Below are 16,568 nucleotides of genomic sequence, written 5' to 3' on the forward strand. Positions count from 1 at the left end.
TTGTATATGGGTGGTTCATGTCTAAAATATAATAAACCGGTCAGAGACAAATTAATATGGAAAGTGAATGAAATGGGACAACCCTTTTTTCTTAAGACGAAAAGTGGGTTGAACCGGTCAGTTAGTGGATGATCCAAATATATATATTATCCAAATAAATTATAAACTTAAATCAAATCGATTTGACGAAAAATTATCAGTATTTAAATAAAGAAAATGTTCACTTAACATGACCAATTCCTTAGACACATCTAGGCTTCGAATGGAACGCAGATCAAACACAAAATGCAGATCAAGCAGAACAAATGCAGATCATGCAGAACAAATGCAGATCAAACTGATTAAAATAATTTATCGTGTTAACATATTTGACAAAATCTTAAACAATAATTTTTAAGTTAAATATCTAAAACAAAAAAATAAAAATTCTTATCAATAGTTTTTATTATTTTTTAAAAAATACATGCATGTGTTATAATGTGTTATAGTACATAAAATAAATTGTTTGAAAATATTTATTATGTACCTTAATTATTTTAACTGATTTTATTAGATGTAGATATATGAGATAACCTGAAAAATATGAAAAATCAGTTAAACACAATATTAAAAATACATGAATGTATTATAATATATATATATTTAAGAATGATTATGATTTATAAAAGATAAATACTACTGTATAAAAATATAAAAAATCATCTAAAACTGTTACAAAAATAAAAAAGTACTAACTTTAGTTTCGAAAGATGTTTGAATTAATAAAGTCAGATGACATAAGAGTATTTATTGCAAATAAATTTTAAAAGAAAACAAAACATTGTCAGAAAGAAAAAAAAGAAGAAAACTGTATAAAAAACTAATCAAAGCATTTATTGGGCCTTTACTCCCTCCCCCACCCTTTCTCTTGCATTTACGGGACACCTCATTTTAAAGACCAAAGATGATCTGCAAGCAGTTCAGTCATTATTTTTTCTATTTTTTTAGTTCTGCATTTACAATCACGAATAGACAAGAAAATGCAGTTTTATCTGCAAACTAAAGATCTGCATTTTATCTATGTTTGTTCTGCACCCCATTCCTAGCCCTAGTTTATTACTTCGACCTTGTGGACAATCCAGTGGTCATGTTTGAATTTGGTTATATTTGGATTTGTACAATCAATATTCAAAATATCAACTTGTGCAAGCCAATTTAAGCGTGGACAATCCATTTGTCACTTCGGCTCGCTTATCACTGTTAATCTGTATAGTATAGCCTTCTATCTATGATGATCCAACCAGTGAAGCATACTTTTAAATGAACATTTTCGTAATTCTTAACCAAAAAGTGATCTAAATTTTTGAAAAAATACCTCTCCCATATTTAAAATATTTGATATTTTGTATATTTCACGTATACTAATAAAAATTAAATGTATTATTTATTATCTATTAAAATTTTTATTTTTGATATATTAAAAGTTTTTATTTGTTTTCTAATAAGTTCAACCACTCATATTTATTTTTTTTATTTTTATTTTCATTTTTATTTTATTTGTATGGTTTAAAAACATTAATTAAACTCTATAACATCAATCGTTTAAATACGAAGACAAAAGCTTAAGTTCAAATCGAGAAGGAGTAAGCATATTCCTTAAATTTTGACAATGTTAGTTCTTTTTTCTTTTGTTGACCTTCTTCATGATTATGCGGACAACATCAACACGTAACTATAAGCCATTTGTAATTGAACGAAGCTTATATGCAATTTAAGCTGACAAGCAACACTTGCTGTTTTGGAGACGGTAAAGACTGATGAAGTGACCTGTGGTTTCTAATTTCTTTTCCAATATACCAACGTCTGTACAATATTGTTGATCTCTCTCTCTCTCAATATTGTTCGTTCTCCTATTACAGCCGGGAAAAAAAACAAAATTTACAAGTCTTGTCAAAAGCTGAGAAGTCTATCCTTCCCTTCCTACCTCAGCCAAGAAGAATGATTTTAATCTTCAAAATCTTCGTACGGTGAAGATCCACTTGAACAATCACTTTCAAATGCAGTAACCTCTCTTGATGATGATGGAAGTGATTCTCTTTGCTGAGAAGTCGAACCTAAGGGGAAAGTAAACAAGTTAAAGTGCTGAGTCCAGCGAATAAAGAACAAGTTCTAATGACATGTCCATTCTGACAAAATGTTACATCAGGATGTGCTAACCTCTTTGAGATCTTGGACGTAGTTTCTTAGTGTGACGTCTGATGAGCTTCTTAGTTTTCGTTATAGTTAATTGCCGAGCAAAAGGAGAGAATTCTACATCACTGTCACTCCACTCCCCGTGGAAATCATTCTCTGCTTCACCTCTCATAGTTCTCAACACAAATGCTTTGGCTTTGCGCCTTTGCGTGTTGAATAGTCCTTTAACAGAAGTAACAAATCCCTCCCCTGCTCCATCACTTTGACGCTTAAACAACGTCACTGGTTTCCCCGTGTGATCATTGTCACTTAGATTAAGGTCATTCTCAGTAATCCCACGGTTAATCTGTGATTTGTCTTTGAATTTCTTCCCCTGAATTTTTTTTTTGATTGTTATTAGCTTTACTTATCTTTAAACCTTAAAACCTCACAACCTATCTATGATTCAAATTTCTGACCTGCATTCCTGTAACAGACTTCAGTACTCCCCAGATGATGTGTTTTTTAACACGAGAAAACAGTCTTCTCCAAGTCCCAGTGAACTCAACATGGTCAAATGTATCCATCAGCAACTTGAGGTCATTTACAACAAATCTTGAGCCCTCATAGGTCACTTGAAGCTCCACCTGAAGATGAAATGTTGTAAACCGATTAAACCAAATCAATTTTGATGTTGTAGAGACTACTAGCCAAGTTACCTGGCTTATTTTGATGTTGTGAAACTCCATCATCTTTCTAGGCCTAGATTTTCCAGCTTTCTTTTCTTCATGAGAAGAGCGGCCAGGCTTGACAGGTTTTGTCTCTTTGATCTTCTGTTTAGAGGAATCCTCCTGTTGTTCAACGGAAGATGACACGGTGCAAGAGTGAGCTTGTAGAACGAGTTCATTGGCTACGGATTGTGCTACATTTTCTTCCCAGGTCCTATCAAAAGAAGATGTTCTTCTCAACTCCTGACCAAAACCACCCGTGCTAGACCTGAGGCTGAGAGTATTTGATTTCTGCCAATAGAATGTAAGTTAAATCAGAAAAAGAATGGTGAAAGTTCTTTCAAACTACAAGTGCAGGCTAAGGTGATAGGTTACTTGAACAGAGTCAGCATTGCTTTGTGACAGCCCTACAGAACTCCCCCGAGATGCTTCAACATTGGAGTGACTAGTTGTAGAAGATTCATGACTTACTAACCCTTTCTTCACACGTTTCGAACCAGCTGTTGTCGAAATTTTCCAAACTTCCTGCGGCAGAGAAAGTTAACCAAAAAACATTCACTACAAACTTCCAACAATTATCAGATTTTCATTAAAAAATGCTGAATTGTGATGTATTTTTGACCTGTCGCCTTTGGGAATCTTGCTCTTCCTCTGGGAAGAAATACTCCCACATCATTCTGTACATTGTTTCTGTTAAATGAATCCTCAGGGGGTAAATCGCAACCTACAAGATTTTCAGGTATTATCGTACAAATTTTAAAATTCACACGGTGATCAAACATAGTTCGGTTAAAGATGTAGACTGTTAATTAGAATGGTTACGTTGGGTCACTATTTTCAAATCCAGTAAGTAACTAATCATGGAAAGAGAAAAAGATACATACATGGAAAAGCTCAAGAGGATAGTGTCCATCTTTTGGTGCTCCTTGCTTTGCATCAACATGTAGCATAAAATTCCTGCAAATAAAACTAACGTCACTTCTAATGAATTTCACTTAGCAGATGAGAACTGATACAAAGTTTGAATGCTTTTAGTCTCTTCCAACATATGTGGTAAGATAGAGGAAGCACACTTTCAAAGTCAGAACTAGTGTCAAATTAGTAATTATTGAAGTTTGAGTTTACGGTGCTAAGCTCTATATACCTATGATTCCATTAATTTATCTCAACACATTAAAACCTTCACCAGTGCATCTAAGAACCATCATTCAGGATTAAAATGCATTGCAAAGCATGTGATATGATAAGCAAACAAAGAGAGAACGTACTTTCCCCACTCGCTTGGAGGATTCCACGCTGATAAAAGCATATCCGACTTTGCAAGAGGCAAACAGTTCCTCACAACAAAGGACTTGGTGGTGAATCGAGCAACGCCAATGTCTTTGTAATCCCGATAAAAGTCATAAATCTGCATGTATAAATCCAGTTAAATATGTACTGATTCTTAATTTGTTGCAATAGACTATGTCAAGTCCGAAATGAGCTAAAAGTAGATTGAGGACAGATTCTAAACAAGCTGCTCATCAAGTAAACTCTCATCATTTCACATTCTAAAGAGTGATGGTGAATAACAAAACATGATATGCATATGCATAAACTTACCATGTCATTTATCTCTGCTTCAGCAAAGGATTTACCGTCTACAATCATGCTCCAAACAACCTTATTGAATTGCAAGGAAATACACATAGCATATGATGGACTTTTGTTCTTTTCTTTCTCCATCAGTCGCAGCTGTGCAGCCTTCTGTAGCGCCATTCTTAGAGATGCAGAAGCCACCTTTCTAGACTTCTGTGCATGTAAGAGCTCTTTCTTTAATCCTTTCACCTAAACCAAACCAAATGCAACATCAGCTTTATATTGTCATAACGATCTAATTTCACAGGAGACAAACAGAAGGATGACACTTGGGAAAAACATAAAGTTCTTAGCTGAATAGTTGCATACCGTAAAAAAACAGTGAAAGATTAATCTCTAAAGCGGAGGTTACTTCACACTATCATCATAATATAGCATCTAAACATACTTCCCTCAGTAATATCTTACCAGTGTGGATTTTCTGGTACTAATCATCCACAATTCACCTTCCCTTTCCATATGTGTGTCAGCCATACTGTCGGAACAATGAGACAATTTTCTAATATCATCAAGAAGCAACTTTCGTGCTCGCTCTTTTTCTTCAAGGTTAATTTTTGCAAGCTCTACTTCTTCAACTCCATATGGAACTACTTCATCAGCCTCCTCTTCAACATCTTCATCTTCAGTGGGACATTGGAGACTACTTTTCCGAGGCCTGAATCAGTAAAGGAGATCCTTCTTAATGCTAGAAAACTTCAAAAACTAAACAGATACTTTAGGTAATTAAGTAGCTCTAGTCATTGGTGAACTGAAGTGGTATGGATTCTGAAAAGCACTTATGTTTATTTCAAGCTAGTTACTGCAGTAAACAAGAATTTTTATTCAGGTTTCATTTTTATTCAAGCTAGTTACTGCAGTAAACAAATCTATAGGTATCGCCTTTAATTTTTATTCAGGTTTCAATACTCACTTTGGAAGCCTTGCAAAGAGAAGATTAGTCAGAACATCCAGCATAACCTGGAATTGCCGAGAAGTCATCGTAGCGGTTATATTGTGTGAATTGAAAGTGAGTTCTTTTAGTGGTTTCACCTGCGAGGTAACAGGAATTTGGTTCTGAAAAGATTCTGAAACGGAAGTTCAAACAATATAAAGAAATCTTAACTATTAGAAATGGCGTTACCTTTAAATCAGGATTTCCACCTTTGTGTCTTGTATACCTAAGGTACATGTCACAAGGCATGAAGACTCTTTCAAGTAAAGCCCCAGTACGTTTCACCTTTGGCGAGTTTTTACGAATTTTTGGGAGCCACTGCAATCCAGCACCCGGGTCAACATCAGTCGGAGCAACATGAGCCTGCACATGCTTTAACATTACAGAAATTTCCATCCGTGTCCATGTCATTTCAGGATTACATTCTGGAATCTGGACACTTCCAGTGCCTAGAGCCTGTTCAATCACTTCTACACCAACACGCATGATGGAATTAAACGATCGTGCTAGAACACGGCCACTAACAGCAGCAAGCAGAAAGCGTCCCTGGTATCCATAGACATTAATCAACCAGTAAGAAAATTCGATTTTTATTACATAAAACAATAACATGTCAATTTTAGTGGGTACTACATTCATCATGCAGCTTGTCCAACCAAATAGTATACATTTGCCAACACGAGACTCTAATATATGCGTCCAGAGGTTTGAAGGCCAACTAAGTAGAATTAAACAGACAAGACCCTAAAATAGGTAATGGTGTCGAATGTCCATTCTTCTAAGACAATGATTACTTACATTAGCTTCTTCAGAGTGAAGATTAAACTGTGGCTCGATGACATTCACCATGAAATGACGAGTGCCTTCTTCCTCAGATTCACTGTTCTCAACTTTACCTAGATCTAGGTCAAATATACGTAAGTATGATGTATCGCGAATAAAGCAGTAAGTTCTCTTAGAAATTCCAGTGCTTAAAGAAAGGTTGATTAAGATAAAAAAAGAACAAAACTGACGTTGATCATAAAATCAAGACATACCAGCTCTGTCATATGATTTCTCAATTTTCACCGAGTGTGACGGTGATGAAAGAGGTCCTGCCATCTCCATAGGCTGTGAAGGGATATTTCTTCCAGGACTAGCAGAAGACTTCATCGTTTCCCCTTGATGCGTTTCTTGACAAGATTCTTTTTGGCTTTCTTCAGTAATCTTCCTCTGTGTATACTGACGCGACGGAGAAGGTTTGGCAGGCTCAAATGCTTTCGATATTGCACCAACAAAAGACCAAACAGCATCTCTGTTCGCAATGGTCCACAGGAGTTTCAGGCCATAAACAAAGACCCGTTGACAATTGTCAGCAATGACAACATTGTATCCATCATCATCACTAGGGTCTGATCGTATGTGTTCATCACTCTCGCTTCCGTTTTCAAATTCAGACCGCACATATGTCATCTCAAGATTTCTTCTTCCAGCCTCTTGCCAAGCTAATAGCCTTTCCGGATCAGCTTTTGGGGCCTGCCTTCTGATTGTAAAATAATCACACGACAATAGAAAACCTTCATCGCGATGCTTCTCATCCCTCTTGCGATTCTTTCCACAGGGTATTCTGTCTATCAAAGCACTTTGAGTGCTTTTCCTCAAAGCAATGCAAGGATGCACATCTTTGTTAATAAAAGCCTTAGGCACGTGAAGATCAAGACCTTGATATACAAGGTCAAGCACATCTCGCTTGCATTCAAATGTATAGTTCTGCTTCCCACGACTATAGCATAATTCGTATTTTAGCTTTGCCATGTTAAACGTCAATCCTCTGGCAGGATCATCAGAGTCCCAAGGCATGTAATTGATCAGGGAAGGAGTGGCATCTACACGGAGCATAAATTCCGTCATAACCTTATCTAGAGATAAGTTTCCTGATCTTGCAACTCTGGCGACACCAAACCTAGGCCATCTGGAGAAAGAACGTAACTTGTGAGGAGGATAGTACATCAAACCCCAGAACTTAAGTATCCATGCCAAATCATGAGCTCCAAGATTCATTGTGGGTGTCTCAGGCTTGTCTTGCGAGCTATAGACAGTTCCAGTGTCTGTTGACTGCTCTGTACCTGAGGAAGACTGGTGAAGTTTCTCCGGTCTAAGGGAGAAATTCCACCGAAGCGAGAGTGATGTTGATCTGAACGGATCAAAAACCTTTTCACGAGGCTTTCCTTCAGTTGGAAATGCATATAGGTAATGATTCAAAGAATCCCCAGACTCGCATTCCCAGTCCATTGTAACTTCGAGATTAAACAAAGGGGCTTCAATAAATGCAGCTCTAGAGGTGCCGACTGGAACTTTTAAAGAGTGTCGGCTAATCAAACTCTCCAGACTGCTCAGTTTTATCTTAAAGTCTTTAGCATTGACAAACACACGACCATCTGACTGCCGAAGTTCAATAGGAGCAGTCACTATTTGAAGTTTATCAAGACTCTCATACGGATTTGTTGTAGCAAGAATATCCCACTTTGATTCAGAAAAAGATAAAGTGATATTGCCATGAACATAGTTTCTCATATCATCCCACCAAGGTAAGCTTCGTTCTTTTTTAACGGGAAGTGGAACACTTGGACTCCTATAACTCAGATTAGCCCTACGAAGAGCCACTGTGAAAGCATAGCTAATGTCTGCAAACGCCGGTTCATATCCAACTCCAAAGGAAACTTGTCCTTGTTGAAAGTGTATGCGCAGATCTGAGTAGGTCTTCATCGGCGGAGTTGTGCCAGTTGCTGACCGGAACATTCGCACTTTTCTCCATCTTCCTACATATACGTCTTGCGAAATTTGTGGTTGAAAACACGTTGCCTAATATAAAAGAACAATCACAAGCAGTCATATAATTAGTCAGTTGAGGCCATTACCAGAAACCGGTGAGTCAGAGAACAAAAATTAATCATAAATATACAGATGGCAAGAAATAATCAAACCTGCTGAGCAAGTACAATACGACCTTCACATTTGCCAGAAGTGCCAGAGAGAAGAGGGAGTGTGTAATTTCTTAGCTGAACTACCAAGCTTCCAGTTTTCAAGTCAACGTTGCTTCCATATAACCGAGAAAAGGGTACGTCATTTTCTTGACAAATAGGATCAAGCTTCTTTAAGACTTCCATCAAACCAACATCACCACCATGAACTGCCGTCAAGCTTAAATCAAAATCTGTGGCACAAACAGAGAGAAGAGAGGTTCTAGCAGCACTTGGCTTAAAACCTGCCTGAAACCCTTCCCTACAGGCACCGGAACCCTCTGAGGGAGCTAAACCCTGACATGCTTGATAATACGATTGAAAAGACCGTTTATGAATCTCATCCTTGACTTTGTTAATAGCTAAAGGATCCTTGACATCAATTTCAACCCCATCAAAAAGCATCTTTCTTTCATCTGAAGGATCACTTGTTTCAGCACCTTTAGAAGACTGAGTAGTTTTGTGAATAAAATCTTCAAGAAATTTCAATCTGACAGCCAACTCGCAAGCTTCCTTCTTAACCAGATGATAGTGTTCATCAAGCCAACCCTGAATTGGTTCTTCCTCAATATCTGCGGTAAGCCTGCGTATGCAAAATCTTATGCGGCCAAATTTTGGACTAGATTTCTTACTCTTAGGCTTCGAGGTTTCTCTCTTTCCTGGAAAAATGTTTTTACCTTTCGCTACAGTTATAAGTCTCAAGGCTCGCAACATGTCTTCAATCGAATCATCTATGGCACGCAACTGCAGTTTGTGTGGCATGCAAATATGCACATCAAGCCCTTGTACTACCCAGTCCCAAGGACCACCTGTTATTACAGGGACTGCATCAGATAAACTCGACGAGGCAGAAGGAACTCTTGATATTTGCATTCTTGTAGTTTTAAACACTCGAGATCCATTAAAAGCAAGCATAAGCCCCTCAAGAAGCACTCCTATACAGGCATTCTCAGAAAATATTGATTGTGCCTCCAATTTAACCTCTACCCCATCTCCTACCTCAGCTGATATTGTCAACGTTTCCACATCGATAGCAAACATAGATTCCTTTTTCTTCTGCTTGTCAACAGAATTGGACAGATTTATTTCTTCACCCGTGCCACCATCTTTCACACTAGAGATGCATTCCCTTTCATGTTCTTTAAGCCTTTGTGCAAAAACCAGGGATTTCAACCGCAAAAACAGTTCATAGAAAGACAGATGGACGTCAGGTTCCCAACCCAGTGAAATATCAGTAGCACTGAAAAGAGAACAGACATCTATTTCATTGAGACCACCAGATCGACGTACAAGCTTCGCGTTGTGCATATCAAACAACTTGACCTTTGAACAAGGTTTATGCTCCTCCAAATATTCCTGGTAGATAGACATTGCTCTTCCAAGTTCCATTTGCGTTGAGTGTTTATCCTTGTTGAGACAAAGTCTAAAATGTGATATTTCCAGAGAGACCGAGTACTTCAGTCTTTTACACTCTTTAGAAGCAGTAGACTGAATGCTCGCTGTGCGTAGTCTGCCATCAGCCAATGAACTAAACGTAACTCGGCCACCTTGTGATCCATAATTGACGGTTTTAGGATCGTCAATAAGTGTGTTGTCCAATCCTGTATCGTCACAGAAATTCACACAGCAACGTTCAAGATTCAGGTTCACAAGCCTAGTTCCTTTCCCAGATCCTTTGGATGGTTGCACTCCTCCCGTTTGATTCATCTTTTTTCCGGAAACAGATAATGTCTTGAAGAGAGCTTTGAAGGACATAGCATTTGTTATGAGGGATTCAACACGCTTGAAAGAAAAGTAAATACCCATTCCAGTCACGTCTACTGAGAGTACCAATTTACTTCTGCAACCAACTTCGTCAGATGATGCCCTGTCACTTCTTCCCCAATCCAAGCTAAGCTTTGCTATATGCATTAACGAACCAGAGTTCGGCTCTATTCCGAAAAGGTTTTCTTTAAAGCATTCCTGGTACTCATCTGCCAGATGCAGATTCAATTCACCAAGTTCAACATGAACTGCTGTGCCCGTACTCGAAATGTTATTTGCAAACACATGCGACGACTGCGAACAAAACTGCATATAAGACACCAAGAACATTTTACTGTTTAGCATATAGTAAAGCAAATTCATATGTGCGCAACAAACGAACAACAAAAATAATCAATCAGGTGAAAAGGCTTGTGTGGCCCTATCTTACGACTACAGTCTAAATTTAATCAAAACTGTGTCAGAGAGATATACTTGAGTTACTTACATGATACATAGGCGAACCATCAATACCATATAGCATAACAGTCATCTCAGGGGCTGAAACTGTGCCTGTCCACATAATGGCTTTCGTATCAGCAGCTTTTGATTTACCGAGTGTGTGAGTGGGACCTTGTAGCACCAGTTTTTTCTTTTTCAAGAAATGAAGACGCAACCATGGCTGTAGCCTAGAGATGAATAGGTTGCATCGTGTACCTCCCAGCTTTATATCAACTTCAGCTCTAATAGGCAGAACCGGCTGAAAAAAAAAGATAATATGTAGCAACATAAACTTTTCATGGTTTAAAGAGTATAACTCAAACTGATGCATACCAACATAAGATACTCTTCGTTCTGCATAAATTCATGTGATACAATAATAAAGTGCATTTCCTTTATGGTGATATGAAGTAGATTGTCCATTTATTAGATCAACCAATATTTTGGAGATCGAAATGATGTTACCAATGTCAAGCAAGAACTAAAAGAGCCCATGATCTAATGGGAAAATTGAGGAGTAAAACCACAAACAGAAACCTATGTCAGTTGTAAGGAAACAAGAAAGTAGGCACAGCTTTCCCAAGTCAGAGTGTTGAGTCAAATGCAAAGAGCTTTGAGAAATAGAAAGTGAAAAAGTATAATGTCATGAGATTTCGAACCTGAATTGGGATGTAGATAAAAGAGACCACATCAACTTTCATAATCTCCACAACAGAGGACTCAGCTTCTCTAAAAAGCTGCAAGGAAACACAAGAGCATAGAATTAGTAAATAAGAGATTTGGAAATCATATATCTGAAAGACCTTACACAATCATACATGAATTTCACTGAGTTCCATCTGAACATCGAGACGTGTACTCTCTCCTGTGTCTTCAAAAGATTTTGATTTAACACTCCTAAGTTGAATTCCTGTGATGTTATTCTCAGCAGCCAGATCATGTTCTCGATTGACACATCTCACATCCAGTTTGGGTAGTTTGAATGAGATCTGGTCAGCAAGACCAAAGCATCAGTAGAGCTTAGATGAAAATAATGACTTTACTTTCTATATAAGATTAATCTATGTAACGCAGACTCACTGAAGACACGTAAAATCACTGGCCAAGTCAATTTTCATATGCCAACTAACCATTTCAGGAAAAGATGAAGAATATTTTGCGAGAGCTGCCACCAGTTGATGCTCTTTAGGAGATTTCTTGGCAGATGAATCAGCACTAGTTGACGTTACAACTTCATCTGAATGAAGAGTAGATGATGACTGTTTGCTCTTTGGAAATGAATCCTCATCAAAAGTCAGTGTTACATCTCCAGATATAACTTCCACATTTCGTAAAAAAATACCTACAGCCCTATGTTAAAAAACAAACAACAAAAACTGAGCAAACCACTGATTGAGTAAAGATTTATCTTCTGACAAATAAGGGCAGAAGCATCTTAAAAGGTCAGAGAGCAATCTAGAGAGTGCAAGTTTCCCAAAACAGTCTATAGATGTAATCTAGTAAAGCAGGTACCTGTCATGTCCAAACTCAGTAGAAAGAGAGAGCTCATCACAAAACAAAGCAGCAGAGGATCTGTCTGTTGTGGCAGAGGTCGTTTGGGAAGCAGTAGACCTTTCAAAGCTTGAGCTAGACGACTGATCAGACGTCATGCGTGACTCACATAAGTGAACCAGAATCGGTAATACATGCAGCTCTACATATAGATTTGGCTTTGTCCCACCATCTTTCGATATATCCAACTTCAGTTCCTTGACTTCCATTACTGCCTTTCGGGTCTGCATTTCACCAAGATTGTTAGAAAATTATATCCAGAGATCTCTCCTAAAAGCAATCAAATCTCCGTATTGTATTTAACATGAAGAAAGATGGTAAACTCAAACCAATAACCTTGACAACCATATCAGCGACGGAAACTGAAAGAAACCTGGCAATATTAGCCACCAGCATCCACTTTCCCCAGCCAGAATTACGAGGTTTCTGACTTTTGGCTTTGGGTACATTTTTTGCTGAAGTCGATGACCTCATTACAACTTCAAGATCACATATCAAGACTTGCACTTTAGGATCTCTAGAAAGAAAACCAACGCCGAGTTTGACCAAGGACTGTCGTAAGCTTAGTTTAATTTCACCAGCAGACACCGACTCAATAGCACCCTGAGAAAAAAACACTCAAACCAAAAGCAAATGAACTATATAGTCCAAGTAGAAGAAACACAATCAATCATCAAAAAAATGATACTGCTAGATAATGTAAAAATTCACAGAAGAAATAAAACTAGACAGTAGAAACACAAGGAATAAAGCAAAAGAAAACTAAAATTACCATAGCACTAGCAAGATAATGTAAAAAACCTACAATTGATCTTCTACAGAAGCAGTTTTTGTTTTATTTTTTCTCCGTTTAGAGAATTTTGGGGGTGCTTCTGACCTTATTGAACTTGACGACGACATCCCTGAGGCATTTCCAACCGCCAAAACGGAAGACAACAGATGCTCCAAGCACTCGGCTAAGAATCCAGGCAAAGAATCTTGAACAAAGTCTGGAGAGTCAAAATGAAATAAATAAATAATAAGAAGCTACAAACAATCACACCACCACCGACTATAGCAGCTAAATCATATCATGCAATCTCAGCTACTGAAGGAAATTAGAGAATGTGCAAATCATCACTAGAACTAACAACTCACACGAAGATCATCCACAAGACCATGGAAAGAATCAGGAACCCGAACAAGAACTTAGCAGGTGAACCCGCCATCTCAGAGAGAGAGAGAGAGAGAGAGTTTCACCCGCCGCTGGCACTGAACCAAACGGTTTCCAAGCAACAGACCATTTTAAGCAAACAAAAGCCCTAATCGTTCAAAATCAATCGAAATTCTGGTAGAGTGTGAGAGTATATAGAGCTTCTTCCTTAAAGATCAGATCCAGCGAAGTTGTCAAGTGTGATCGCTAGAGAGAGAGACTCTTTTCGTGGTCTGATGATTGACCATGTGTGGACTGGTGCGGGTTGAGAGAGGGTAGTTGGGATCCAGTGCGGTAAGGTGTATGGTAAGGTCTGTGGTTTCAGTTGTGTCTGAATTGAAACCAGTTTTGAGGACTCTTTTTAGAGAGAATGTCCCCCATTGTTCTCTTTTTTAGTCATTGTTGTTTTTTTTTTTTTGTACAACTTTTACATCTCACCTTTAGGGGAAGGTGTATTGAATTTAATGATTTTAAGAGATTTTAGGAGATTTTGGGATTTTATTAAAATCCCCTATTATTCAATCAAACATTTTATAAAATCTTTTAAAATCTCCTGTTATTCAATATGTGATTTATGAAAAGTGATTTCAATTCTCTTACAATCCTCTGTTATTCAATTAACAATTTGTATAAACTATATCAAATCTCCTGTTATTCAATTGAAAACAATATTTAACAAGAAAAATTTGTGATATAGATTTTAGGAGACTTCACGTTCTTTTTTAGTTAAAAATAGGTCTTGTAAAATAACATCTCTATAGATGTTATTTGAAGATATTTGAAATAAATTAATTAATACATTTTGAATATATGTATGAACACAACATACGCATATATGAATTAGTTCTCCGTACCACCCCACACTTCCTCACCTAGCCACCGATCTCTTCTCCACCCCACCCTTACCTGCTCTTCTCTTCTCCTAACCAAGCTACCCCTCTCTATCCCTTCCATTCGGTTCAACGTGCCACCGACGTGTCAAGGATTTTAGCTTTTCTTATCTCCAGCTCGCTAATCCTTAATCCCTTGTCCACCTCTATGAGGCTAGTCGTTAGGCTGGTTTCATCCTCTCATGGACTCGATGCAGCCTCGTTGTGGCTTCTTCTTCACTCATGATGTCCCCATCCTCCACCACGCGCAGCTACGCAATTAAAAGGATCGATCTTGGAGGCCAACCTTCACTAATTACTTGAAGGAACTTGTCTCTTATCGTCATTATATGTCATGAATCAAGCTCTGTTTCTTCTCTTTTGACATCCACCGTGTCCTCAACCTTGCAAGGTTTGTTCCTTTTTTTCTCTGTTCATAATCATCATCGAACAAAATATAATTATAGGTTGTTTTCTGAGCAAAAAAACATTAGCTTGGACTTTATGCATGATGGGCTGTTTTCTGACAAATATAATCATGAGCTTCTTTGTTATTTATTAGGGTTAGGTTGTTAGATATCAGTGTTTATATATGTTCAATATCACGTAGTTATCTTATATTCTAAAAGGGAGAGGCTTCCAAATTATTATTGAACTTCAAAGATCATCCTCTTTTCTATCATAGTGAGTAGTATTTTTATTTACTTTATTTTACATCCACGTTTGTTTTAATGCTTTGTTATGTTTTCATGAATATATATAGTTTTCTTTGCATAATGTTCTTACCATCCCTGTTGTACTTTGTGATTAGTTAGCTTCCATACAATACAATGGGAGATTCCCAAGATGCAAAAGGTAAGGGTCAATATCATTCATGGTCTGGACCTAAAAACAGATTGTTATTACGGTCACTAGTGGATGCGATCAACAATGGTTTCCGTGATGCTAGTGGTAAATTCAATAAGCTAACGATCGAGACAAGAGTATTATCAGTTCTACACCAACAACTTGGATCGAAGAAAACATATGGCTACGACAAAAATAGGATGAAGATCCTGAAAACCAGGTACCATAATTTGACAGATTTTCTTCGTTGTAATTCTGGTTTTGAGTGGGAAAACAAACAAGTTCACAGCAGATGATGAAGTATGGAAAGTCTATTTAAAAGTATAAATTATATCTAGAAATTTATGAATATTTTGATGTTGATTATATGCATGATTCTTATTGTAATGATATTTTTCTTTTTTAATTAGGCTAATCCCAATAATAAATACTTGCGTGAGGATTCATTTGAAGATTTTGAGGAGTTACAAATGACATTTGGATAAAACACTGCAACATGGCATAATGATGTGTTGTTAGATGATGATGTTAATCCTTTTAACTCCCAAATTGAAGACAGTGAGAGGGCAAATGATATAAGTTTTGTCCATATGATGAATAGTGGAGAAGATATAATACACCAACAAGGTTATGAAAACGTAGTTTTTTCTTCATCAGAAAAAAGTACTGGAGAAAAACTTCCCCCAAGAAAAAAAGCCAGAACTGATTCTTATTTAGATAAGGCTTGTGAGGAGGTGACAGAAATCACTAGCCAAATCTTTGGCATGATACGGAAACGATGGGAAAAAGAAGCTGAAGAGAAAGAAGCTGATGACAAAGCTAACAATGTGTGGGATGCTATCAACGAAATTCCTGATTTGGATGATGATTTACGGTATGAAGCTATGACTCTTGTTCACAGTTTAGGCATGAAATCTGGATTCGTGAAGATGTCTGTAGCTGATCGTCGTGGATGGATAAAAAAAATCTTCGTAAACAAAGTTGATGAGGTTCAATGTATTGACAAAGGGTTGAAGTGTTACGGGTGGTTTTTCCGTTTGTGGAGCTTTTCAATTTTCTTAGGTTTTGAGTTTTTATTATTACTTTTAGCAAATTGCTATGGTTATTTCATTGGTTTAGCAACAATTCAAAGTTTTTTTATTTATTTATCTAGTTTCAGATCATTCAATAAAATATTTTCTGCTCCTACAAATATGCTTTTTCTTGAAGAAACGTATAGATATACATTATAAGGTTTACTTACACCAACAAAGACTGTTTTAATTTGGCGGTGGGATGGTTGTTACCTTTACCTTTATTAATTTTATTTGACCTTATCAATTTCTTCTCTATCTTGTTTCTCAACGATTCAGATGTTTAGATTTTGTTATGCTTGATTTGTTCCAATATCTTTATGTTGTTACCATATACAACCGAAGA

At 37.2% G+C, this 16,568-nt stretch overlaps 1 protein-coding gene across 3 annotated transcripts; it reads right to left on the minus strand.

The window, feature by feature from the left end:
* Positions 1 to 1,791: 1,791 nt before the first annotated feature.
* LOC103828875 (protein SABRE) lies at positions 1,792 to 16,076 on the minus strand. Of its 3 annotated transcripts, none has more exons than XM_033277448.1 (23): positions 13,380 to 16,076; positions 13,120 to 13,231; positions 12,579 to 12,845; positions 12,204 to 12,466; positions 11,822 to 12,041; positions 11,510 to 11,680; positions 11,351 to 11,428; positions 10,699 to 10,950; positions 8,412 to 10,517; positions 6,486 to 8,289; positions 6,247 to 6,344; positions 5,638 to 5,994; positions 5,428 to 5,546; positions 4,926 to 5,172; positions 4,482 to 4,706; positions 4,148 to 4,287; positions 3,764 to 3,848; positions 3,502 to 3,603; positions 3,255 to 3,404; positions 2,871 to 3,170; positions 2,631 to 2,798; positions 2,197 to 2,545; positions 1,792 to 2,093 (listed from the first exon to the last, which is right to left on the minus strand). In XM_033277448.1, the coding sequence occupies exons 1-23, from the start codon at positions 13,448 to 13,450 to the stop codon at positions 1,984 to 1,986; spliced, it is 7,794 nt and encodes a 2,597-aa protein (XP_033133339.1). In that variant the 5' UTR covers positions 13,451 to 16,076; the 3' UTR covers positions 1,792 to 1,983. The 3 variants fall into 3 exon arrangements, with proteins under 3 accessions (XP_033133339.1, XP_033133332.1, XP_009102763.2); XM_033277441.1 differs by having other exon boundaries at positions 6,247 to 6,350; XM_009104515.3 differs by having other exon boundaries at positions 3,764 to 3,836; positions 6,247 to 6,350; positions 13,380 to 16,074.
* Between the last annotated feature and the right edge of the window lie 492 nt (positions 16,077 to 16,568).

The sequence above is a fragment of the Brassica rapa genome, chromosome A01, assembly GCF_000309985.2.
Source record: "Brassica rapa cultivar Chiifu-401-42 chromosome A01, CAAS_Brap_v3.01, whole genome shotgun sequence".
Classification (NCBI taxonomy): domain Eukaryota; kingdom Viridiplantae; phylum Streptophyta; class Magnoliopsida; order Brassicales; family Brassicaceae; genus Brassica; species Brassica rapa.

Coding starts and splice junctions, on each gene's coding strand:
- LOC103828875 (XM_033277441.1), bottom strand. CDS start 13,450: ATGGCGGGTTCACCTGCTAAGTTCTTGTTCGGGTTCCTGATTCTTTCC. Junction 4,707..4,925: donor GTACCAGAAAATCCACACTG/GTAAGATATTAC, acceptor GGTTTGGTTTAG/GTGAAAGGATTAAAGAAAGA. Junction 4,288..4,481: donor AAGCAGAGATAAATGACATG/GTAAGTTTATGC, acceptor TTATACATGCAG/ATTTATGACTTTTATCGGGA.